This window comes from Delphinus delphis, chromosome 14 (assembly GCF_949987515.2).
Source record: "Delphinus delphis chromosome 14, mDelDel1.2, whole genome shotgun sequence".
Lineage (NCBI taxonomy): Eukaryota > Metazoa > Chordata > Mammalia > Artiodactyla > Delphinidae > Delphinus > Delphinus delphis.
The window spans coordinates 81,760,389-81,787,315 of NC_082696.1; the positions used below are offsets into that span (position 1 = coordinate 81,760,389).

The window sequence follows — 26,927 nt, forward strand, 5'->3', positions numbered from 1 at the left end:
TCTTTGCCTCTGTTCTTTTTCCGAAGTCCTTGATCATCTTCACTATCATTATTCTGAATTCTTTTTCTGGAAGATTCCCTATCTTCACTTCATTTAGTTGTTTTTCTGGGGTTTTATCTTGTTCCTTCATCTGGTACATAGCCCTCTGCCTTTTCATCTTGTCTATCTTTCTGTGAATGTGGTTTTTGTTCCACTGGCTGCAGGATTATTGTTCTTCTTGCTTCTACTGTCTTCCCTCTGGTGTATGAGATTCTTTAAGAGGCTTCTGCAAGTTTCCTGATGGGAGGGACTGGTGGTGGGTAGAGCTGGCTTTTGCTCTGGTGGGTAGCACTCAGTAAAACTTTAATCCTCTTGACTGCTGATGCGTGGGGCTGGGTTCCCCCCTTGTTTGTTGTTTGGCCTGAGGTGACCCAACACTGGAGCCTACCTGGGCTCTTTGGTGGGCCTAATGGCGGACTCTGGGAGGGCTCATGCTAAGGAGTACTTCTCAGAACTTCTGCTGCCAGTGTCCTTGTCCCCATGGTGAGACACAGCCACCCACCGCCTCTGCAGGAGACCCTCCAACACTAGCAGGTAGGTCTGGTTCAGTCTCCTATGGGGTCACTGCTTCTTCCCCTGGGTCCTGATGCACAGACTACTTTGTGTGTGCCCTCCAAGAGTGGAGTCTCTGTTTCCCCCAGTCCTGTCAGAGTCCTGCAATCAAATCCCACTGTCCTTCAAAGTCTGATTCTCTAGGAATTCCTCCTCCCGTTGCTGGAACCCCAGGTTGGGAAGCCTGACGTGGGGCTCAGAACCTTCACTCCAGTGGGTGGACTTCTGTGGTATAAGTGTTTTCCAGTCTGTGAGTCACCCACCCAGCAGTTATGGGATTTGATTTTACTGTGATTGTGACCCTCCTACCGTCTCACTGTGGCTTCTCCTTTGTCTTTGGATGTGGGGTATCTTTTTTGGTGAGTTCCAGTGTCTTCCTGTCAATGACTGTTCAGCAGTTAGTTGTGATTCTGGTGTTCTCTCAAGAGGGAGTGAGAGCATGTTCTTCTACTCATGTTCTTCTACTCTGCCCTGCCCTTCATGGTTCAGGCTCAATAATTGGAAGTCATTGTTTTTAATAATGGCAGGGAACGTGAAACACAACATTTGGGAAAATGGTTAACTCTACAGTGGGCATGGCATTAGGTTGAGCTCTGGGTAGATCAGTGTTCCAGTTACTTCTATAATTCATAATCATCATATATGTGACATGCCACGAAAATATTATTTGAAGCATAAAATAATACATTAAAAACTTTAACATTCCTGCCTGACAAACTAACCCTAACTGCACCTTCTGGAGGAGGGACTTACTTGCTGATGTGTCAGATAACTATCCCTGGTTTAATCAACTGCTCGGGGAGGAGGTGGGGTAATAAAGCCACCAGCTGCCGGTGGACGTGAGCAGTGAGGACTATGATAGACATGTGCACAGCAGGCATGACGGGAGCAGGTCTCGGAGACGCCTCATTCTCCTGGAGGTGCTCAGGACTTCAGACACGTGGAGTTCAGGACAGTCAGGAAAGGACTCATGCATTATCATGGGTGCATTATTTAAGCTTCCCTATACAATAGGTATAAATAATAGCTGTCTTCATGGAAACAACCTAAATGTCCATCGACAGAGGAATGGATAAAGAAGATGTGGTACACGTATACAGTGGAATATTACTCAGCCATAAAAAAGAATGAAATAATGCCATCTGCAGCTACATGGATGGACCTAGAGACTATCATACTAGGTGAAGTAAACCAGAAAAAGACAAACATCATATGATAGTGGTCCTATGTGGAATCTAAAATATGATGCAAATGAACCTATTTATGAAACAGAATCACAGACACAGAGAACAGACTGGTGGTTGTCAATGGGGAGGGGTTTGGGGGAGGGAGGGAATGGGAGGTTGGGGTTAGCAGACGTAAGCTTTTATATATAGAATGGATAAAAGACAAGGTCCTACTGTATAGCACAGGGAACTATATTCAATATCCTATGATAAACCATATGGAAAAGAATATATATAAAAAAGATTGTGTGTATATATATATGTATAACTGAATCAATTTGTTGTATAGCAGTAATTATCACAACATTGTAAATCAACTATATCTCAATAAAAATTTTTAAAAATGCAAGCTGAAAGCTGAAGGACAGTATCAAAACTAAAATTATAAAAGCAGGTAGACCATGAATTAATTTTTATTGGAGGACCTACTTACTGGTGGTATGCAGCATCTTTAAACATCATTTGATACAAGGTAATGTTATTTTTAAAAATTTTTAACCCATCTATTCATTATTTTCCCCATCTTCCACCCACTGCATCTTGTTCCCTAGCAATGGCACCAGCTGTCACCAGCCGATATCGCAGCTTTGTGATTCCAGTATTTTTGTATTCAGTATACAGATTGCATTGGTGTAAGGAGATTAACGTGACCATTTTAGAAACATCAGATGCTGTAATTCTGATAAGAGTTGTTTGAAAAACAATAACAAAGATGCAAAGGAGAAGACTAAACTAAATAATTGAAATCTACTTTTCCAAGATTACACAACCCCACAAAAAATAAATTAGAAGATCTATCTATCTACCTATCTCTATATTAGAGAAAATGTGCTTTATTTAAGTTTCTAATAATAGCAAATGTTTATATAGCTCTTACTGTATGCAAGGCACTGACCTAAATGCTTTATGTATGATGACCCCTTTAATTAAAAAAAAAAAGACTATGAGTTAGTGCTATTAATATTATCATCCTATTGTGCAGATGAAGAAACAGGCACAGAGACAATAAATAATGTACTAATTAGTATGCCAGTTGGGCAGTGGTAGAGCTGGGATTTGAGCCCAGGTAGTCTGGCTTCGAAGATCATTTTAACAACTTTCTAAGATTCCCCCTCAAGTCTGTTTTAAGGTGCCACTGTTGAATGCATCTCATAGTAGGTCACAGTCAAAATCACTTAATTATAAACTAGAATATGTGAAGCTGAGGTCTTATATTTTGAAGGCTAAATTCTAGTAACTCAAAGTTTTGACAATTTCAATATATATTTGGTATGCATTATTTAAACTATAAGGGAAATATGAGCATGTATAGTCCAATACCTTTAGTCCAATACCCCAGTACCTTGAAGATCAATCAAAGTTTACACACACACACACACACACACACACGGATGCATTTAGAAAGATATCAGAACATTTTTTTTTTTTTGTCCTAATGACTAAGATCTGCTACTGGTGATTAGTTGGTGAGCCTCAAGGACACTATGCATTCTGCTCTTGCAAGATAGTCCCACGTGGCAAAGAACCATCATGACCAAAATGCCAAGAATGTCCCATTAAGAAAGCTGAACTGGCATACTTCCCTTTAAAGGAGGTTTACATTTTCTGAAGTGAGCTTGTCCACTTTGCAGGAAAGCTGGCACAGATGAAATTATTAGAAGATACATTTATATCAAGATATATTTAATATATAAGAATAAAGACTATGAAAAGGCTTTGAATCTGTTTCACAGGAATATTAAATTCTTCCAATTTTCTCTGACTTGGAAAGTAGCTGCCATGACCTGGCCCACTGAGGTTATTCACTCTGCATTCCAATAGAATGTTCCTGAAGTTAAAATGTCCATCGTGGCTTGACTTCAATGCAAGCTGAGACAGCTATTATAATGCCCTTCATTCCCTAAGAATGTGTACCTGCTCTTACCGAAAGGCAGAGCAAACTGTCATAAATGCTGAATGATTTTGGTTCGTGGAGTAAGTTTATTTTACCATTGAAAAATAGACAATGAGAAATGTGGCATGACTTAGTGGGAAGATTAAGAGACTTTTCGGTCAAACAAGGGATAAAGGCTGATTTTACCATTTTCTAAAAGAAAATTTCTTAATTTCTTAAGCTCTTATTTCTTGCCTCTAAAAATAGGGATGCTATCACCCCTTGCACCTTCTACCCCGTAAAGCTGGGGTAAAGACTGAATTTCAAATTCCTCATGAAAACAGTTTTTTGGACTATGGCACAATATTAAAACCATCACCGATGGAATAAATAACAGAGCACGTGATTCTTTACCCCTAGTAAGAGTAGAGGGGTAAAAAGAGAACTTTCATCACTTTTTCTTATTTCTCCTTAGTCATGACCTCTGAATACCTTTGGCAAAATTAAGGGAAGGAATATTAATTAAGTAACCAAGTGAGAAAACTTAATGTGCTTTGTCACGCTTTATAATGTACCTAATGAGCTATATGAGACAGTGATGGTGCTAAAGGAATAACACACCCGTGTGTGTGTGTGTGTGTGTGTGTGTGTGTGTGTGTGTGTGTGTGTGTGAAGGACTCTTCCCAGCAGACCCTTGTCAAAGAGGAAAGGTCACACTACCCACTAGACTGGGGGCTCTCTCAGCAAGATGGTCTTTAGATCTGGGCAAGTAGAAGGCACTCATATCTATGTGTGTACAACCTGATTAATTCTAAAAAGCCAAATCACCTTACCTTCATAAGGTAAGAAAAGTTTCCAAATCTCTAAGTTAATGTGACTATATTTCAGGCTCCAACCCCTCAAATCTCCTTCCAGTTTTACTCGAGTGTTTGGATAAATCCTTTCTCTATTTCAGTTCTAACACTATCTTAATTAACTTCTAAAAATCCTTGGTTTGGGAATCCCCTGGTGGTCCAGTGGTTGAGAATCCATGCTTCCACTGCAGGGAGCACGGGTTCAATCCCTGGTTGGGGAACTAGGATCCCGCATGCCGCGAGGCGCGGCCAATAAAATAAAATAAAATAAAATAAAAATCCCTGTTTTGCTCCTGTATCTCGGGGAGCAGCATACATGCAGCTTGGTCATCTTTTGCAAAGTTGTAGTTAATCTCTCTCAACACTCTGACATTTATCATGAGATAATATCCTTCCTGTAACGAATGGTCAAAACCTTGGGCTATTTTTGAGTTTTCGCTGGAATCAAGCACCAAGTTGCATGTATTTTACCTCTGCAACATCACTGTGCACTCCCTCTCACCTCTGTTTTCCTAGTTTAGATTCTAATTACTTATATTTTAGACTATTATAATAATCTCTCAAGTTTTAACATGAAAATTTAGCAACTAATTATTGAGAACTTACTCCAAACATCTACTAAGTACTAGCGACTCCAAGAAATGGTCTTTGCTCTCATAAAGAATATGATAGAAAGGACAAAAGCACAGGCAAAGGCCTCAATTCTATGCATTTTGTAGAACACGCTGTGAAAGGAATCTTGCTTTAAACACAACACGAACCACATCACCCCACGCACCCAGCCAGAGGAGGAAGTGCTCACACAGAGCACTGCCCATGCCTGGGCTCCAGCTGTATTCCCATCGTGTTTTCCCTACATTGACTAACATGCATCTGGAAGTCCAAACACCTGAATGAATGCTTCAGGTTTCATCGTGCTTTTCAAGACTGTAATCCTAATTAATCTCAGTAATCTCTTTGTATTAAATAATAGGGCATTGCAGTGATGGGGACTTTAGAATCTATTCTAAGGCTATCACCTTACAGACTCTGACAAGTGATTTCCTCAACTAGTGACAGAACGGGGACATACACTGGGCTCTGACTTCTCACTGGAGATCTCTTCCCACGACACCAGGATCTCCCGTGACAGGGTTGGGGGGTGGGGGGAAATTACATGCTCTATTAAGTGTATGGGCCAATGGTCAGGACATTCAGCATCCTGATGTACTGTAAGGAGGCAGAGAAAATGCAGAGACTCCCTTAGCTCCAACCATTGCTGCAGCTCCCAGTCTCTGGTGGAGAAAAATCCCTTCGAAGAAGACAGAAACAAGAAGGATATCATATTAAAGATGCGAATGGGGCTCCTAAGGAAGTAAGAGAGTAAAGCTGTGGGGGGCTAGAGCCTCAAGCTGGAGTAACTCCTGGGGTGTTTCTCTCCCGCTCCCAGAATCCCTCTTACTTTGTCCACAGGCCCCAGGGACTACAATGTTCAGCCCCCCTTCCCACTGTGTGCAACCACCTACTGCAGACCAGGTGGATTTCATAGCACCTCTAGGGCATTAGGGAACTGGATCTAGCTTCCTTATTCTTTTATCCAGAAAGTAAGTAGTATGGTCCTTCAGAACCTTTCTGAAACACTTTTATGCAGATGCATAAGGGAAACTGTGAGGAAAAAAATTTTTCATTGTGGATACCTGCCTTAGTAAAGTTAGTATATCTACAGTAAATGGTACCTCTGATGTCCTGAAGGGGGAGTAATTTACACTTAGAGGAAAGCCCAGATTTGGTTTATCCTCCGAACTCCATCATAAGAACCCACGTGAAGCTCCGGGGGGACAGCTGTCCTGGGCGGGGGTCGGGGGCAGGGTGCAGGAGAGGACTCAAGGATGTTCCCTGGGACAGGGACAGGAGCCCTGAGGTTGGGGAGTAGGTGCAATGGAGGGGGAGCGACACAGATACACATGGTTCCCTCCCTTCTGCCCTTGCTTCTCATCACTGAGATCGACCTCTGCAGACCCCTCAGTAGATGGAGATTGGGGGTAAGATGAAAAGTAACCTGGGTAAGAACACAGGTCACAGCAGAATACAGGCAAGAAGAAAAAAGAAAGGGAAAGGAAGATAGAAGAAATGCAAGCCAGAAATAGCAAGGAAGAAAGGGCTGTGAAGGATGAGTACACGTACAAGGCATCTAAAGCCAGGGAACTACCTGGTCATTACGAAACTAAAAATACTGGTGCCACATGTGTCCTTCAGCCATTTCCTAAGAAGGTCCTCGTTTTTCTTTAGCACCAGAAGCTGGCTGAGGACCACATAGCTCTCCCTACCTGGTCTGTTTCATGCTCTTTGGCCCTCTTTTGGGCAGGACAGTCACTGTCTCTGTAAAGTTTTTTAAATCAATAAAGTCAGTGGCCTTTAAAAAAAAATAAATACTGGGGCTCCACTGAGCCACGTAAAAGACGACCTTGATTCTTGACTTTGCAATGACTGTGGCTAGTTCTTCCAAGCATAGTCAAGTCTCAGTAGCATTAGACAGTTAGCACATTTCAGCGGCAAAATGTTAACAGAATGTTAGAAAAAAAGTTAGGCTTACATCTTGCCCATTAACTCCGGCCAAACCTGGATCTCCTTTTTCTCCTTGTGCACCCTAGAAAGAAACAATTTATACAATGAAAAATGTTACAACTGAAAACCTTTACTAAGAAAAAACAAGGGATTGCATTGTTTGGCTATTTATAACAACATGATTACTTCACTAATCCCTTGAAAGAAACATTTATTAAAAAACAATTCTGAGTCCTAAAACCGAAGAGAAGTTTAAAGGTTCAAAAAAAGTCGCATAAAAGTGATTAAAGAGTATAAATAGAACAAGGATTATTTTTTTTTCTATAAGCAACAAAGAATTTCCTGGAGGGCAATTTGGCAATGTATATCAAGGGTCTTAACTCTGCTCATGTCATTGGGCCCAGTGATTTTGCTGCTAAGAATGTATCCTAAGGAAATAATCAGAGATGAAAAGTTTTAGGCAGTAAGATGTAGAGTGCAATGCTACTTATAGTAGTAAAAAGAGAAACATACTAAATGTCCAATAATAGGGAACTGGGTAGATAAATTATGGTATATAGATACAGTGGAATAAGCTGCAACCATTAAAATCACGTTCATGAATTTTATTTTAAACTATAGGAAAGCTCTCACAATATAAAAAAGTAAGATACAAGTATCTGATTACCAAATTTAGTGAATAAATGTTAATCAATATCTATTTTTATTACTGTAAAGTTACAAATGTTCAAAATGGCCACTAATGCCATTGCTGATGACACATCTCATAGCTCCATATATTTTTGTCTGATTACTATCTGAAAGGTATATACTTTTATTGGTTCACCCTGCATAGCTACAGTATAATTCAAAAACTTAAAAAGAAATGCTTGTCTACCTGAACATCCACCTACCTACCTGTGCATAAATCTACCTATGGGTCTTAGAAATGCTATTGGAAGAAAACAAATCAGAAAAATAAAAATAAATAATCTATGCATGCTGTGACTATGGACGATTTTATTTCCTTCAGTATACTCTTCACTGTTTTTCAATTTTTAAACAAGAAACATGTATTATTTGTATAATATGTAAAGTGTTTAAAAATAAAAGAATATATTATGTGTAGAAAGAACTCATTCAAGTTCCAAGTGGATCACACATCACTCTGTGTGTGTATAGTAGTAATAGTAGTAGTAGTAGTTATCTCTCTCTGCTTTGTGCCACTAGGGTGATTTTATTCCCTTCTTTATATATTCCTTTGCTCTTCATTTTTTAAGGCAATAAACATTATTATTTTTATTTGCAAGAAAGAAAAGCAAGCGCCTCCTGGGCCAAGATGGTGGAGTAGGAACATGAGCTCACCTCCTCTCCTGGGTACAACAAAGTTACAACTATTTATAGAGCACCTACCAATGAAGACTAGCAGAAGGGGTCTTCTACAACTAAAGATATAAAGAAGGAACCAAAACAAGACAGATAGAAGGGGTGGAGACCCAGACCCATACCCCTGGGTAAGTGACCCACAAATGGGAGAATAATTACAATTACAGAGATTCTTCCCAAGGAGCAAGGGGTCTGAGCCCCACGTTGGGCTCCCCAGCCTGGTGGTCCTGCACTGGGAAGACGAGCCCCAGAACATCTGGCGTTGAAGGACAGTGGGGATCACGTTGGGAGAGCCATGGGGGCTGTGGGAAATAGAGACTCCACTCTTAAAGGGTGCACACAAAATCTCACATGATCTGGGACCCAGGACAGAAGCAGTAACTTGAAAGGACCCTGGGTCAGACCCACCTGCTGATCTTGAAGAGTCTCTCAGAGGAGAAGGAGGCAAGTGGAGCTCACCCTGGGGACACAGACACCGGCAGCAGTCATTTGGGGGAGCTCATTCTACCATGTTGACACTGGCACTGGGAAGCACAACTATGGAATCCTCCTTCTAGCTTATTAGCCCCAGGACCCAGACCCACACTGGCTCAACAGCCTGTAGGTGCTAGTGCTGGGACACCTCAGGACAAGCAACTAACTGGGTGGGGGCAAAGCTCACCAGCAAGCAGGCTGCCTTAAGACCCCCTGAGCCCACAGCTGCCCCTGGACACATCCCTGCCCACCAGAGGGCTGAAGATCCAGCTCCACACACCAGTGTGCAGGCACTAGACCTGGGACTCCCGGGGCCCTGCAGCCAGAGACCTGGGGCCTGGCCCCGCCTACCAGCCAGCCTGCTCTAGCTTCAGGACCAGCCTCACCCACCAGTGGGCAGACACCAGTTACAGGACACCCTGGGATCCGACCCCACTCACCAGCAGGCCAACACCAGCTGTGAGACACCATGGGCCACTCAGCCAGCTGCCCCAGGATCTGACCCCACTCACCAGCAGGCTGAAACAAGCTTCAGGACACCGCAGACCCTAAAGCCAGCTGTGCCAGGAATTGGCCCACTCTGGGACGCCTGGGCTCTGCACTTAGAGACCCCAAGACCTGGCTCGGCCTGCCAGTGGGCAAGACAAGGGTATGGGATTAAGAGATACAAACTACTATGGGTAAAACTGAAAAGCAACAAGAATATAGTGTACAGTACAGGGAAATATAGCTCTTCTTTTGTAATAACTTTAAGGAGAATATAATCTGTAAAAACACTGAATCACTATGTTGTACACCTGAAACTAATATAATATTGTAAATCAACTATACTTCTATTAACAAAAAGGAAAGCTGGGGTGGCAATAATTTTTCAGACAAAATAGACTTTAAAGCTATAAACAAGAGACAAAGAAGGACATTACTTAATGATCAAGGGATCAATCAAAGAAGAAGATATAACAATTGTAAATATATATGAACTCAACATAAGAACACCTATATACATAAAACAAATATTAACAGACATAAAGGGAGAATTGTAACTAACACAATAATAGTAGGGGACATTAACACCCACTTACATCCATGGGCAGATCACTCAGACAGAAAACAATGAGGAAACACTGGCCTTAAATGACACATTAGATCAGATGAATTAAACAGATATATACAGGACATTCCATTCACCAAAAAAAGGAATACACATTATTTTCAAGTGCACATAGAACATTCTCTGGGATAAATCACATTCTAGGCCACAAAACAATAATTTTAAGAATGAAATTATATCAAGCATCTTTTCTGACGACAATAGTCTGAGACTAGAAATTAACTACAAGAAAAAAATACAAAGAAACCACAAACACGTAGAAGGAAAACAATATGCTACTAAACAACCAATGAATCACTGAAGAAATCAAAGAAGAAATGAAAAGATACATGGTGACAAATGAAAATGAAAACACAACAATCCAAAAATCTATGGGATGCAGCAAAAGCAGTTCTAATGGGGAAGTTTATAGTGATACAAGCCTACCTGAAGAAACAAGAAAAAGCTTAAATAAACAACCTAACCTTATACTAAAGGAACTGGAAAAAGAAAAATGATCAAAATCCAAAATTAGCAGAAGGAAATAAATCATAAAGATCAGAGGAGAAATAAATGAAATAGACACTAAAAAATAATAGAAAATATCAACGAAATAAGAGCTGGTTCTTTGAAAAGATAAACAAAATTGATAAACCTTTGGCCAGACTCATTAAAAAAAACCCAAAAAGATGGAGGTTCTAAATCAATAACATCAGAAATGGAAAAGGAGAAGTTACAACCAACACCACAGAAATATAAATAGGATCATAAAAGATTACTATGAACAACTATATGCCAATAAAATGGAAAACCTAGAAGAAATGGACAAATTCCAAGAAATGTATAATCTCCCAAGACTGAACCTGGAAGAAATAGAAAATATGAACAGACCAATTACCAGTAATGAAATTGAATCAGTAACAAAACAAAACAAAACTCAAGTTCAGAACCAAATGTCTTCACAGGTGAATGCTACCAAGCATTTAGAGAAGAGTTAACATCTATCCTTCTCAAACTATTCCAAAAACTTGTAGAGGAAGGAATGCTTCCAAACTCATTCTATAAAGCTAGCATCACCATATAAAGATATCACAAAAAAGAAAGAAAACTACAGGCCAGTATCACTGATTTAAAAATCCTCAACAAAATATTAGCAAACTGAATCCAACCATAGATCAAAAGGATCATACATCATGATCAAGTGGGATTTATCGCAGATGAAAGGATGGTTCAGTATTTGCAAATCAGTGTGACACACCACATTAACAAATTGAAGAATAGAAATCATATAATCATCTCAATAGATGCAGAACAAATTTTTCAAATTCAACATCCATTTATGACAAAAACTCTCCACAAAGTGGGAATAGAGTGAACATACCTCAACATAATGAAGGCCATATATAATAGGCCCATAGCTCAAATCATACTCAACAGTGAAAAGCTGAAAACATTTCCTCTAAGATAAGGAAAAAGCCAAGGATGTCTTCTATCACGACTTTTATTCAAGTAGTATCAGAAGTCCTACCCATAGCAATCAGACAGAAAAAGAAATAAAATCATCCAAATTGGAAAGGAAGAAGTAAAACTGTCACTGTTTGCACATGACCTGATACTATACATAGAAAACCCTAACGACACCACCAAAAAACTACTAGATCTCATCAATGAATTCAGTAAAATTTCAGGATACAAAATTAATACACAGAAAGCTGTTGCATTTCTATACACTAACAATGAACTATCAGAAAAAGAAATTAAGGAAACAATCTCATTTACAGTTGTATCAGAAAGACTAGACTACCTAGGAATAAATATAACTAATGAGGTAAAAGACCTGTACTCTGAAAACTATAAGACACTGATGAAAGAAATTGAAGATGACACAAAGAGATGGAAAGATATACCACGTTCATGGATTGGTAAAGTTAATATTGTTAAAATGATCATACTACCCAAGACAATCTACAGATTCAATGCAATCTCTATCAAAATACCCAGGATATTTTTCACAGAACTAGAACACCTAACCCCCAAATTTATATGGAATTAGAAAAGACCTCAAATTGCCAAAGAAAGCTTCCAAAAAAAACAAAGCTACACATATCACATTCCCTGACTTCAGATTATACTACAAAGCTACAGTAATCAAAGCAGCATGGCAATGGCACAAAAACAGACACACAGATCAATGGAACAGGACAAAAAGCCCAGAAACAAACTCACTAACCGATAGTCAATTAATCTATGACAAAGGAGGCAGGAATATACAATGGAGAAAAGACAGTCTTTTCAATAAGTGATGCTGGGAAACCTGGACAGCTATTGTATATGTAAAAGAATAAAGTTAGAACATTTTCTCACACCGTATAGAAAAATAAACTCAAAATGGATTAAAGACCTAAATGTAACTCTGGAAACCATAAAACTCCTAGAAGAAAACATAGGCAGATCACTGACATAAATAGTAGCAATATCTGTATGGATCTGTCTCCTAAGGCAAAGGAAACAAAAGCAAGGGTAAACTAATTGGAACTAATTAAACTTAAAAACTTTTGCACAGCAACAAAAACAAAAAAACAACATAATGAATGGGAGAAAATATTTGCAAATGATATGACTGATAAGGAGTTAACATCCAAAATACATAAACAGTTCATATAACTCAATATCAAATAAAAAAACAACCCAATTAAAAAATGGACAGAAGACCTGAATAGACATTTTTCCAAAGAAGACATACAGATGGCTGACAGGCAAGGAAAAGATGTTCATCTTTCAATGAAAAGATGTTAGAAAAATGCAAATCAAAACTACAATGAGACATCACCTCACACCTGTAAGAAGAGCTATCATGTGAAAGACCACAAATAATAAATGTTGGCAAGGATGTGGAGAAAAGGGAGCCCTTGTACACTGTTGGTGGGAATGTAAATTGGTGCAGTCACTGTGAAAAACAGTGACTGTATGGAGGTTCCTCAAAAAACTAAAAATAGAACTACCATATGAGCCAGCAATTCCACTCCTGGGCATATATCTAAAAAAACAAAAACACTAATTTGAAAAGATGCATACACCCCAATGTTCACAGCATTATTTGTAATAGCCGAGATATGGAAGCAACCTAAGTGTCCATGAACAGATGAACATATATAGAAGATGTGGTGTACACACACACACACACACACACACTGGAATACTACTCAGCCATAGAAAAGAACGACATTTTGCCATTTGCAGCAATATGGAGAGGTCTGGAGGGCATTATACTTAGTTAAATAAGTCAGATGAAAGACAAATACTCTATGTTATCACCTATATGTGGAATCTAAAAAAAATAAAACGAATGAATATAACAAAACAGAACTAGAAAACAAACTAATGGTTATCAGTGGAGAGGGAGAGGAAGTAAGGGCACCATAGGGCTATGGGATTAAGAGGCACCAACTACTATGTATAGAACAAATTAACTACAAAGATATACAGCACAGGGATATATAGCCATTATTTTGCAATAACTTTAAATGGAGTATAATCTATAAAAATATTGAATCACTATGCTGTACACCTGAAACTAACATAATACTATAAATAAATTGTACTTCAATAAAAAAAAAGAAAAAAGAAAAAGAAAAGCAAGCACCTGATTTTAAGAGATAATATTTTACAAGGAGAAATACACATGTACAGTCCCAATTAAGTGCCAGCAGCACAAACCACCCCAAAATGTGCCACTTTGGCATGTGGACTGCATTGAGCTAAAGGCAATTAAGCCCCATAAGACTCCGGAACAGCATTTTTCCCTCTCCCTTAATTGCCTAAAAGAATTTAATAGGGGGCTTGGCCCAGAAACAGAACTATTACCAGGGATAACTTTGTATCTAAAGAATTGTCTACATGATTGGCAAACATCTGCTTACCACACATATGCCCTTCTCGTCCTTCGGTGAGTTGTCTTCCTCCCCTTGCAAGCCTGGCCCGTCCCACTCCTTAGGTCTGATGGCGGATAAGCCTCAACTGCCTGACTGCCTTTGGGTGTCATATTTTTATGGGGCTTTGGTACTAAAACTTTCTTTTTCTCCTGTTAGTCTATCATATGTCAATTTAATTATTAGACCCGTCAGAGAACCTAGAAGGGAAGAAGGGAAAAGTTTTCTATCCCTACGCAATCATCTAAGACTATGTGTTATTACCATATTGAAAACACAGGAAATGAAGTAAAAATAATTTGATTACTTGCAATACAAGAAATACATATAATATATAGGATAAACAAAAGGCCACACAAACATATTCAGTGAAATACATTCAAGAAATAATGAAACTGAAGATGTTAAACTGGAAATGGAGGGTAAGGAGATGCTGCAGAGCTGGCTCTCCAGGCTCGTAGCCGCTGGCCACACATGGCTATTTAATAAAATTTAAAATTCAGTTTTTCAGTTTCCCTAGCCACATTTCAAGTGCTCAGTAGTGCCGACTATATTGGACTGCGCAGGATAGAATATTTACATCACCACAGAAAATTCCACTGGACTGTACTAATCCAGAGAGTGGCATATATGACAGAAAGCAAAATAGAAATTAAGAGGTTCAGAAATACCCAGAAGAAAATATCTAGTAAGGGGATCCAAAACAACACAGTGTCTAGATATCGATATAAAATGTATTCCGCACAAGTTAATAGAATAAACTGAATTCTTTGACACAAGAAGACAAATATAATTCCATAGATAGCATCATTGACTTTCAGAATGTAACTAAAAATGAATACAGTCTTTATTCAAAATTAATGGTTCTCATAGACAGAAAGCATAAGCAACTGTAAATATTAAAGAGATATGTGTCTACAAGGAAACGTGCAACTTGTCAGTTATAGAAGTTAAATAATAACAACAATAATATAGAGAACAGAGCCGATAGTCTGATGGGGTTTATGCGGCATGGCAAGGGCACAAGAAATGTGGCAGATGGCTAAAGAAGAAACATGCCGCTTCAAATTGATCAGTGGCAAAAATGCAATCAATTTTAAAAAGTATTACATTTATTTATTTATTTTGGGCTGTGTTGGGTCTTCGTTTCTGTGCAAGGGCTTTCTCTAGTTGTGGCAAGTGGGGGCCACTCTTCATCGCGGTGCGCGGGCCTCTCACCATTGTGGCTTCTCCCGTCGCGGAGCACAGGCTCCAGACGCGCAGGCTCAGCAGCCGTGGCTCACGGGCTTAATTGCTCCGCGGCATGTGGGATCCTCCCAGACCAGGGCTCGAACCCGTGTCCCCCGCATTAGCAGGCAGACCCCCAACCACTGCGCCACCAGGGAAGCCCAAAAGTATTACTTTTAATATAAGAAGTAGGGGCCATGGTGATCAAATAAGGTTCATTAAAAAAAAGTCATTTACTTTATTATTATCACTGTCACCAACCCTTCTATAATGTTTACTATGTGCCAAGCACTGCTTTAAGCATCCTGCAATTCTATGACAATCTGGGGTAAAGATACGATTAGTACCCTCATTTTACAGGTAAGGGAACTGAAGACAGAGAGGTTAAGTAACTTGCCCAATGTCACACGACTTAAAAGGGGCAGGATCCTGATTCAACCCAGGCACTATGGCTCCACAATCTGTGCTCTAAAACTATTAAGCTCATTTGTTTTTAAAACAGACTGGGGATAAGCAAAAATACAATGCAGAAATCTGGTTTTCTGCAAATCAGGAGGCAAAGACTCTGACAATGCCCCTCAGGGTAGGAAACAAGTATCAGCCAGGTACTATCACTATTGATGAGCTTGTAACTGGCAGAGGACCTCCCAATCGATCTCTCTCTCTCTCTCTCTCTCTCTCTCTCTCTCTCTCTCTCTCCCTCTCTCTCTCTCTCTCGCTCTCTCTCTCTCTCTCTCTCTCCTCTCTCCTATCAAGATCTCTTACTCTTGGCATCATTGACAATTCTTCCTTGCGAGGGCTCTCCTGTACCTTATAGGATGTTTAGCAACATCCTGGCCTCTATTCACTAAAGGCCAGTAGGTAGCCTCTCCTGCACCCTACCTACCTTCAGTCTTAACAAATAAAATATCTCCAATATTAAAATATCTCCAGATATTGCCAAATTTCCCATAGAGGGCAAAATTGTCTTCAGCTGAGAACCGCTGATATATATTATGAACATTTCATTTCATATTCATGATATGAAATGTTAGATGGAAACAATATGCTATATAAACACCATGGACTTTATTAGGAGTAAGTGCAATCTTGCATTAAAGTGAATTCTGGATGGGTTAGATAGCCCACTTAAAAATAAAAATGTTAAAGGAGCAGAAGAAAATATAAGTGAAACAGCTTAGAACTCATGGTGAGTAAGGTGTCTCTAAGTATAGAAACAAAAAAAAAGAAATTCATAAAAAATAATACATTTGACAAAACACTAATTATAAACTTATAAGGCAAAAAGATAAACTAAACTAAAGGGCAAGTGACAAAATGGGGGAAAAAAGCATCATATGGTGGCTTAATGCTTAACATCATTAATACACAGAGCTTTTATCATTCATAAGAAAAAGAATAATATATCAATTGGTAATTGAGCAAAGGACACATCAGGCAATTACCCATGAGGAATACAAAAGAAATGCTAGATGACAATTACTAATATTTTAACTGGTATTAATTCATCAGGTTATATACTGGGACTAGGTGAGCTCTAAAGCTTCGTTATTGTAAATTCTATCATTCTTTGAAAGCAGTGGGAGTTCTATATCCAGACAGAAAAAAAAAAGATATTCAAGCATTGCATACTTAAATCCCAAACAAAGTTGACAATAGTAACCAGCTGTTCCTTTTTTGTCCATTGAGAAGAAAATGATTGAAAACAAAACTATAGCATTCATAAGCCAGAATTAAAGAAAATTTATTTGACATCAGAGGTTGTTAGAGAGTAGTTGCATTTAGATTGTTTGTCAGTGTTAGGATAAATTCAAATGCAGAAGATTCAAAAACAAAACCAGTAGAACATCTCTGGAGATTTCTTTGAAAATACGATCATTCTAGTCTGACAAAACTTAAATGCAATCCCAACCAAAGGAAAGAGGATAAATGGAAATCAGATTACATTTAAGATTCTTCCCATACCCATTCTTTGATGAAACTATTTTCAAAACTATACCAAAATTTATGAAATAATGCCATTTGCAGCAACATGGATGGACCTAGATTATCATATTAAGTGAAGTAAGTCAGACAGAGAAAGACAAATATCATATGATATCACTTATATGTGGAATTTAAAAAAATGATACAAATGAACTTATTTATAAAACAGAAACAGACTCACAGACTTAGAAAACAAACTTACAGTTACCAGAGGGGATAGCAGGGGTGGGTACCGGGAGTAGATAAATTAGGAGTTTGGGATTAACATGTACACACTATTATGCATAAAACAGATAAACAGCAGGGACCTACTGTATAGCACAGGGAACTATATTCAATGTCTTGTAATAACCTATGATGGAAAAGAATCTGAAAAAGAAGGTATATGTAACTGAATCACTTTACTGTATACCTGAAGCTAACACAATACTGTAAATTAACTATACTTCATTAAAAAATGGTTTAAAAAAACTATACCAAAATTTAATACCCTTCGAAACAAAATCACAATGCCTTGGTATGCAAAATATTGTGTTCAGGAAAGTAGTGAAACTCTTTTACAGAGTTTGGATTAATCTATTATTATCCACAATGCAGGTAGTTATTAACATTACTGATATTTCAATAGATAGTAGCAATAATACACTGGCTTCTATTCTGTGTGCTTTACTATATGCCAGGCTCTGTGCCGCGCACTTTACATAGAAAGGGCTTGTGGTACTTGTAGCAGTAACTCTGCAAGTTGCATGTTCTCATCCCCTTTTACTGATGATAAATCAGTAGCTCAGAGGACATATGTAACTTTCACACACCCAAAGAACTCCTCCTACTATCCCAAGTTATTTACTGTTACTCTGACCTCATAGGGACTTTCCTTCACTTGGTGTAATTTACCTTGTACCACATGCCCTAGCTCAACTCTCAGCTGAAACTGTGTTCAGTTCCTATGGACTCTTAGATACTGTCAGCATCTAAGGGGGTGGGGGGAATTCAAGAGCCCTTGAAGCAATCCTCCACCAAAGGGTAACTGGAGTTGATGGATTAATGTGTCAGCTTCCTGTCCTATAGAGAGACAACCGTAAAGCACATTCTACAGGATTCCTCAGGGATCCCCAGCACGTCTCAGCCTCAGTTGCCTACAATGATAAATGGCTAAAAATGTCCCTTTTTAAATTAGCTTTTCCCGATCCCTTTACTCCTGCTTCTTGAGACCCCTGTTAAATAAACTACCTGCTTCTAAGTCAGGAGAACCCAAGTGAAAACAGTGTCCATCAGACCCCAGTGTCTTCATTTCTGTCTGCATTCTTACTTCATCCACTCTTCTACCACTACTCTGAACACACTTGTTCTCCTGTCTCTCTGACGGAGCCAACCTCGAGTCCAACTGCCCACCTTCTCTCTTGTTCCTCAGCTGCTGAACAATCCTAGAGAAAGTCACACAACTGGGCCGGTAATGCCATTATAAAATCATGATCACTGACCTCATTCTAGGTCCTTACACTACTCCGTTTCCTTCAAACCCTCAGTATTAAGATTCCTGATCTTACCCTCGGGTGAGCATGGTGCCCAAGGAGAAAACTGACGCTGTCACACAAACTTTCCCTTAATGCCTTGAAATCTACAAATTCACTTACATCGATACCGTCCTCTCCTCTATGCTAAAGCATGGAAGAATTGTTTCATCCTCTGTTCCATCCCCCTGCTCCCACAGAAAGAGGTTGTTGAATCTTCTATTAAAACAAAGCCTCTCACTTCCCTCTCCTGTTGGTTTCTGCTTCATCTGCTCCTTCTATTTTCAGATAAGCTTTGGAAACAGGCTTTGATACCTCTTGTCTGCATTCTGTTCCTTCTCACTCACTTTGCAGGCCACTCCAGATTGACTTGGACCCTCCCTGTTACTCAAAACCCGCTCATGCCAAGGTCTCAGGTGACCACCAGATGCCATACAGTCTTTTTTCTCCTTTGACCCATCGGTAGCATTTGATATCTTTTTGACCAAACCCTCCTAGAAATAACTGCTTGCTGAGACACTATATTTGTTTGGTTTTTATTCTACTTCAGTACCCACATTTCCTCATTTTCTTTTTTTGCTGCATTGTCTAAATGTTGCTCTTCCACAGGGATCTGCAGAAAACAGCTTCTTCTGTTTTCATTTTCAGCAGACTTTCCCGGTATAATCTCTACTTTTATAGCTAGAGTCACCATCTATATGCTGATAAGCCCCAAATTTCTACTTTCAGCCTAAATATCTTTTTAACAGATTTATTAAGGTATAATTTATACACCATAATATTGACATGTTCAGTTCACTGAATTTTAGTAAATTATATAGTTGTGCCATCACCACCACAATTCAAGATTAAAACACCCTCATCCAGAAAAGTTCCCTTGTACCCATTTGTAGTCAGTTGCCCATCATAGCTACAGCCCAGACAACCACTGATGTGCTTTTTGTCTATATTTTTGCTTTTTTTCTAGAAATTTCATATAAACAGAACAGTACCATATGGAGGTTTTTTATTTTTTGGTCTGGCTTCTTTGACACAGCATAATTCTGTTGCTACATGGAAAAGTAGTTCATTTCTTATTTCTGAGTAGTGTTCTTTGTACGCATATATCACATTTTGTTTATCCACTCACCAGTTTCCCGTTTTTAGCTATTCTAAATAATTCTGCTATGGACAATGGCATAAATATCTTTGTGTGGACTTGGTTTTTATTTCTCTTGGGTAAATACCTAAAAGTATAATAGCCAGGTCACATGGTTAAGTGTATGTGTAACTTTTTAGGAAACTTCCAAACCAATTTCCAAAGTGCCTGTATCATTTGCCATTCCCATCCTCAGTGTAAAGGTGTCAAGTTACTACTACTCCTCACCAGTAGTTGGTATTGTCAGTCTTTTTAATTACAGCCATTCTAGTCAGTGCATACAGTTATCTCATGTGGTTTTCACTTGCATTTTCTCAATAATTAATGATTTTTTTCATGTGCTAATTAGCCATTCATATATATATATATATATATATATATATATATTTTTTTTTTTTTTTTTTTGCAGTACACGGGCCTCTCACTGCTGTGGCCTCTCCCGCCGCGGAGCACAGGCTCCGGACGCGCAGGCTCAGCGGCCATGGCTCAGGGGCCCAGCCGCTCCGCGGCATGTGGGATCCTCCCGGACCGGGGCACGAACCCGTGTCCCTTGCATCGGCAGGCAGACCCTCAACCACTGCGCCACCAGGGAAGCCCACATATCTTCTCCAGTGAAGTATCCATTCAAATATTTTGCCCATTTTTAATGTTTGCCTGTCTTATTACTGCATTTTAAAAGTTCTTTGAATGGTACATATTCAAGTCATTTATCAGATACAATTCGCAAATATTTGCTCCCAGGATGTGGTTTGGCTGTCTATTTTTGTCAAGGCATTTTCAAATTTAAAAGCTTTAACATCTTTATTGAGGTATAATTAACATACTGCACATATTTAATGTGTGCAATTTGATAAGTTTTGACGTATGTATACAGCCATGAAACCATCACAACAATTAAAATAACAAACATTTGTGTGCTCTTTTAAAATTTGGTTTTTGTTTTTGCATTTCGTTAGTGACTATTGTGAGCATTTTTCCTGTGTTTATTTGTGATCTTTATTGTCTGAGTGTCCTTTTCAAATAATTTATTCATTTTAAAATTTGGATTGTTTAATGTTATTTATATATTTTGGATAAAATATATAAATTTATCTTTATCTTTACCCTTTATCTTATATGTAATTTGCAAAGATTTTCTCCAGTGTGTAGCTTGTTTTTTCATTCTCTGAGCAGAGTCTAAGAGACAGTTTTAATTTTGATAAACTCTAATATAACAACTTTATCTCTTATGGATTGGACTTTTAGTGTCATATCCAAGAATTTATAAACTTATTTATAAATAAATGGATAAATGTAATAGATAACATGGAAGATATGGATTGAAATTCTTCCTTTTTGACATGAATATCTAATTGTTCCAAAGGTTTTGTTGAAAAAACTGTCCATTATCTGCTGAATTGTTTTTGTACCTGTGTTGAAAATAAGTTGTACATATATCTGTGGGGTTATTTTTGGATTCTATACTTTGCCATTGGTCTATTTGTTGGTCATTACACTAACACTACACTTTCTTAATTACTTTATCATAAATGTTGAAACCAGGTAGTTTTAATCATTCCGTTTTTTTTTTTCTTTCCACTGGCTATACCAGGTCATTTGTATTTCTGTATGACTTTTAGATCATGTTTAATGTAATTATCAATAATTACATCCTTCTACCTTAGAGATGTATTTTATGTTTCATATAACATAACCTTGAACAGCACAGGTTTGAACTGCCTGGGTCCACTTATACGCAAATTTTTTTCAATTGTAAATATGTACAATACTACAAAACCTGTGGTTGGTTGAATCTGTGACTGAGGAAGTGCAGCTACAGAAGGCTGACTATAAATTTATACCAGAATTTTCAACCGCACAGAGAGTCGGCACCCTTAACCCCTAGAGTTTTTCAAGGGTCAACTCTGTGTGTGTGTGCGTCAGTGTAAACCTTTAACAAAATAAACTTAATATGGGGACTCTCTGATTTGTGTTATTATCTGGTCTATTGAAATGGAGATAAATCTACTCAATATAGGAGAACAGAAACAATTAAACACACTTCTTTTGTGAATTGTTAAGGCTCAAAGGTTTCAAATAAATTTTCAATATAATTAATTTTTCAGTTATTTAAACCGTTAAAATATCTTGTTTTCCATTCACTATTAAGAATCAGTAAGTTAAGAAATATCATTTTAAGCAAAACCCCTTTGCCTAAATGTTGTAAATTTGAAAATTAAAAGAATACACCTGCAGCATTCACTTGACTCTTGAACAACGAGGGAGTTAGGGGCACTGATCCTCTGAGCAGTGGGAAATCCACGGATAACTTCGAGTTGGCTCCCCATATCTGCTGTTCCTCCATATCTGAGTTTCCGCCTCCGTGGATTCAACCCACCACAGATGGCATAGTACCATAGTATTTACTGTTGAAAAACTCCGCAAGTAAGTGGGCCCACACAGTGCAAGGGTCAACTGCACTACTAACTCACATATATATATAGATTAGTTAATGAAAGGCAGTTAAGAAAAAGAACTTTTCTTTTCCAAATAAGACATTCTTTTCTAACTTAAAGATATCTGTGACTTATCATCTTAATATAGCTTACAATCAGTACTAATTTAGTGCTTTGTTATTAGGGATAATGAGGATGATAAAGATGTGACTGATTATGTCTCTAGCAGCTAAATATATACTGAGAAACGTGATAGATTCTCAGAAACTGCCAAGCCAGAGCTTAATGTTCCAATTGTGATCTAGTGAAGTGAGTCTGGTGCTAGGAAACAGGAGGCCTGAGTCTAATTACACGTGTCTCTACAGCTGTGTAAAGTCTTTACCGTTATTGGCTTTTGGATTTTTAACTAGGAAAAGCAAATAACTTCTAAACCTACCTGAATACTACTGCTGCAATGCTGAGATGGAAGAATGTATACGTAAAGTGTTACATTATGAACTACATTCCCAAGATTCTTTTAAAATAATGACTTCCTGAGGCTCTAAGAATGAATAGAGATAAAGGCTGAGACAACTTCTCATTCAGAGACAAGTGGCCCTGCTTTTCAAAGTCTCAGAAAGAGTCTGTCTTGATAAACTTATTTGTTACGTCACAGATTGTTCAAAATTCTTTTATCTAAATGGATAGGAGCCAAGATTACTCACCTAAGTGCATTTGTCACATAAACCTAATTATGTTATCTCTCCAAGGAGGAGAAAGAACTTAATCTGACAAAATAACTTTTATAAAATCAGCTTATATCAATTTCCTTTAATAACTAAAAATGCAGATCTATTGATAATTATATTGTAAATTTAATTTGGCTCATATGTCATATAAGAAGAGCAAATCCTCTTTCAAGAAACACTCTCACTGATGTATCACAAACCATTTCCAAGGTCTAGTTGACAGTCCACTATTTCAAATAATTTTAGACACAAAATGTTAATATAATTAAAGAATCTAGATGGTCCTTGGAGTTCAAAATAGCAAGAAGTGGTCTATGCTTTGATTTACTAACAAAACAATGGCATAATTCTGGTTAAACAAACATGGTTTTACACGAGCTTAAGTCATCCATTATTAAGTTGCCTTAGCCGTGGCTGCCCAGTTAACTGGCTAATTGCTATGGTAGGAAAGCCACCCAACTGACATTTGTATGAGGTCTAAATTCAAGACTCTCTTCTTGAAAGCTAAATCTTTGGAAAATCTACTACTAGGCAGTGGTGTTTATGTTTGCTAATGTAGCCTCTGAATTTCCAAGTTTCTTAGAAACTGATTCTGTGGTACAGGGACCAAGGAAACATTCAAAGAACTGTTGTCATGACTTCTACAGATACTAACATATGACAGTAAACTAAAGCATCTGTAGAAATGGTCCCAGTGTACCATGATGACAAGATGGTATGCCACAGCCCACCCTTCCCACTGTGCCTAAAATTGTGGTGACTACGTTAGGAATGACCATTAAGAAGACACAAGTTATTCTCATATTGACTGATGGGGGTTGAGGGGGAGGGGGAGGGGGGGAATATGAATGAATTTGATTATAAAGAGGAGGGAGGCACCACAGCAGGAATAATCCTGGGTGATGTGACATACCAAGAGGTGTATCTTTGGGGAAGCCAGGCATGAGGTGATGTGTGAGCAGGTGGACAGAGCATAGGCAGAACATGAGGCTGGGTGGGATGGGAGATGGGCCCAAACTGAACGGCCTCGTCTCAGATGCCCATGGGCAGAGGCACACAGTGGGTCTCCCACAGATGTCTCCCAAATGAAGTATCATCAGGAAGAATTCTGAGTAAAATAATGGCATTTTAAATGACAGTCTCTAAAACTGATTTGGAATTCAAGTATAATGAATTCTCAAAACTGCCACATCATCTGTGTGTTAGCATGAAAATTTCCAAATTACAGCAATGTCTGCAATAGTATTACAGGCCTTTTCAAAATTCTACATTTCATTTCATTTTGCTGATGAGGAAAAGAGCTGAAACTTTACACTCATCTGGGAGAGACAGCTCAGTCCATTGCAGCTGCTTCCTGGGAATCCAGTGAGAATGACAGATCTACAAGGAAACCCTCTACAGTCATCACAGGCAAATCTCAATCAGACCAATGAATCACTGCTCCCATGGCTGTCTCTACCCCGCTCTTGGTCTGACTAGGATGCAACCCTTCTTTGCTTGTTTTGGAAGTAGATCTTCTATAAACTTTTCTAGGAAGTCTCACTTAACTGGAGTTAGCAAGACATAAAGCGCAAAGAACTAAACATCAGCAAAATTATAACCTTTCTGAGCTTGTTTCTTTATCAGCAAACAGCCTAATAGTATCTTCTATCTCTTGGCATGATGTTGAGCTGCTGCCTGCAAAAGGTGCTTACAAACTGCCAGTAAATGTTACTTAGTTTTCTTAAAATCTACACATGTAATAAATTAATGTAAACATATGAAACTGTTACTTGTACTGTGGTTATATAAGAGAATGTCCCTATTCTTAGAAACTACACAATCAAATATTTAGAGTTAAGAGGCCATGATTTAAGTAACTTATTGTCAAATCATATGAAAAAAGCTATATGTAAATATTATTATATAAATATGTATAATATACAAATATGTATGTTATGTATAAATATATAATATAAAACACATAATCTATTACCTATATATTATATGTATTATGTATATTATTATGTAAGATAATATATGATATTAAATATGATGTTATATATATTTTATAGAGATACATATTATATGTATATTTTATAGATAGGTGGGTAGGTAGATAAATATGAAGAGAGAAAGAGAGAGAGAGAGAGGAAGAGAACACAAATGACCTACCATATGAGGTGAAAGATATATGGGTGTTTTCTGTACTGTTTTTTTTAATAATTTTCCTGATATTTTATAAAGTTTGTGGTTTAATGTTACTCATTGAATCTTGACTGAAGAAAGCACATCCAATAATACACACAAGATCAGAAAACTACTTGGTTCTCAAATCCCACAATACGCAAGATTATTCCCATTAAATTCTTGAAGGGTTACGTAACTTTAAGTCTACTTAACAAAAGCAACACTAAGTAATCAAATCGATTTCATCAGGACCTATGTGAGGCCTTCTTCCAAGCACTGGGGACCTGAAGACTGAACGTTGCCGTCTGGGGAAACCAGCCTCTGATGACTGGCAAAGACCCTACAACTTTGAGGCTGCAGGGCTTCAGTGGTGAGGTGAGGACTGTAAGCAGATGTGGGCAGGAAGCCTTCAGGTTGGAGGTAAAAACTAAGGCCCTGCAGCATGGTTAGGACTTAAATCATACGCAGGAGCATGGAACATGTTATCCACGGAAGCTGTCCAAGATGACTGCTTCACATCAGAGGGATTAGCAGGCTCACTGGAGAGGTTCCTACTGACTACGAAGAGGACAATTTGAGAATCAATAAGGGTAACTACAATGGAAGAAAAGCAGGTTCACAAAACTGAAAAAAACAAACAAAATAAAACATAAGTGGTAACCACTGTAAGATACTAGAGAATCAACTCATTATTTTGAAAAATGGTATATAAATGGAAAGAATCAAGCATTTAGCAGGACTTTTCCTATGTGAACCATACCACTGAGTAATCAGAGAGCAGATGAGGGGAGGTTCTTCCCTATAGAAATATTCCAGCCAATAAATGTAGAGGGGATGAGGAAATTAAAATGGTACCATTTTGAAACCCTAAATGAATTAATGGGTGTAGGTATTGATGATCAATGGCTGCTATCATCACAAAAAGAGAGATTTCTGGACATTAGGTCCCTTCTGATAGAAGAATACCACACCACTTATGAAGTGATCGTGCCCAGAACAGCATACCTAAGGCTTATCTAACTCCCCATTTAAAGGGAACACAGAGGAGAGAGGAACATATTAAATTACACCACGGAGATGTAATCAAATCCACACTGGCAAACCCTTCGGTACAAACAGCCCCGCTTCCTTAACAAATAATATAATGAAAACAAACAAAATAACAGAGAGATAGAGCGGAAATTACAGATTAACACACCTAAAAGCACAGCTACCAACTGGAACGTGTGAGCCTTTATTTGGATCCTGACTAAAGCAAAATGTTAAAAAAAAAAAGTTACGATTTTTATACCATTCTTGAAATCTGAACACCATGTGATTACCTAATGACGTTAAGAAGTTATTGTTTAAAATTTTAAGTGTGAAATTGGTATAGTGGTCATGTTTTTAAAAAGTTCTTCTTATTTGGAGACACGTACTGAACTGTTCATAGATGAAGAATAGGGGTCACTCCCACAGGAACACGGATGGGGTCGAGTGGAGACAAGATCGGCCGGGAGTTGAAGCCAGCTATCCACATGTAGGTATTCACAAGTCTCCTTTATTGTCTTTTGTGTTTGTTTGAAATTGTCCTTAATAATTTCTTTAATATGCCTGAGCACTAGTTCTTTATTTTACCTGAAGGTAAGCGAAGTGTATTTTTCATGCCCACGATTATAGAGATAAGTTATACACACATATTCATTATTAAACTTTCTGATACCTATACAAGAATCTGCTTAAAGGGTAAAGCCCTAGAAATGAAGAAAACAGTTACTCATTCACAATTGGTGTCTAGCATTTATATA

General features: G+C 38.2%; 1 protein-coding gene across 1 annotated transcript in view; it reads right to left on the bottom strand.

The window, feature by feature from the left end:
* Positions 1-26,927, bottom strand: part of COL19A1 (collagen type XIX alpha 1 chain) — a 351,475-nt gene that overhangs the window by 203,290 nt on the left and 121,258 nt on the right. Inside the window, exon 11 of the mRNA XM_060030452.1 lies at positions 7,117-7,170. Coding sequence (XP_059886435.1) covers positions 7,117-7,170 — 54 coding nt within the window. The remainder of the gene's footprint in view (positions 1-7,116; positions 7,171-26,927) is intronic.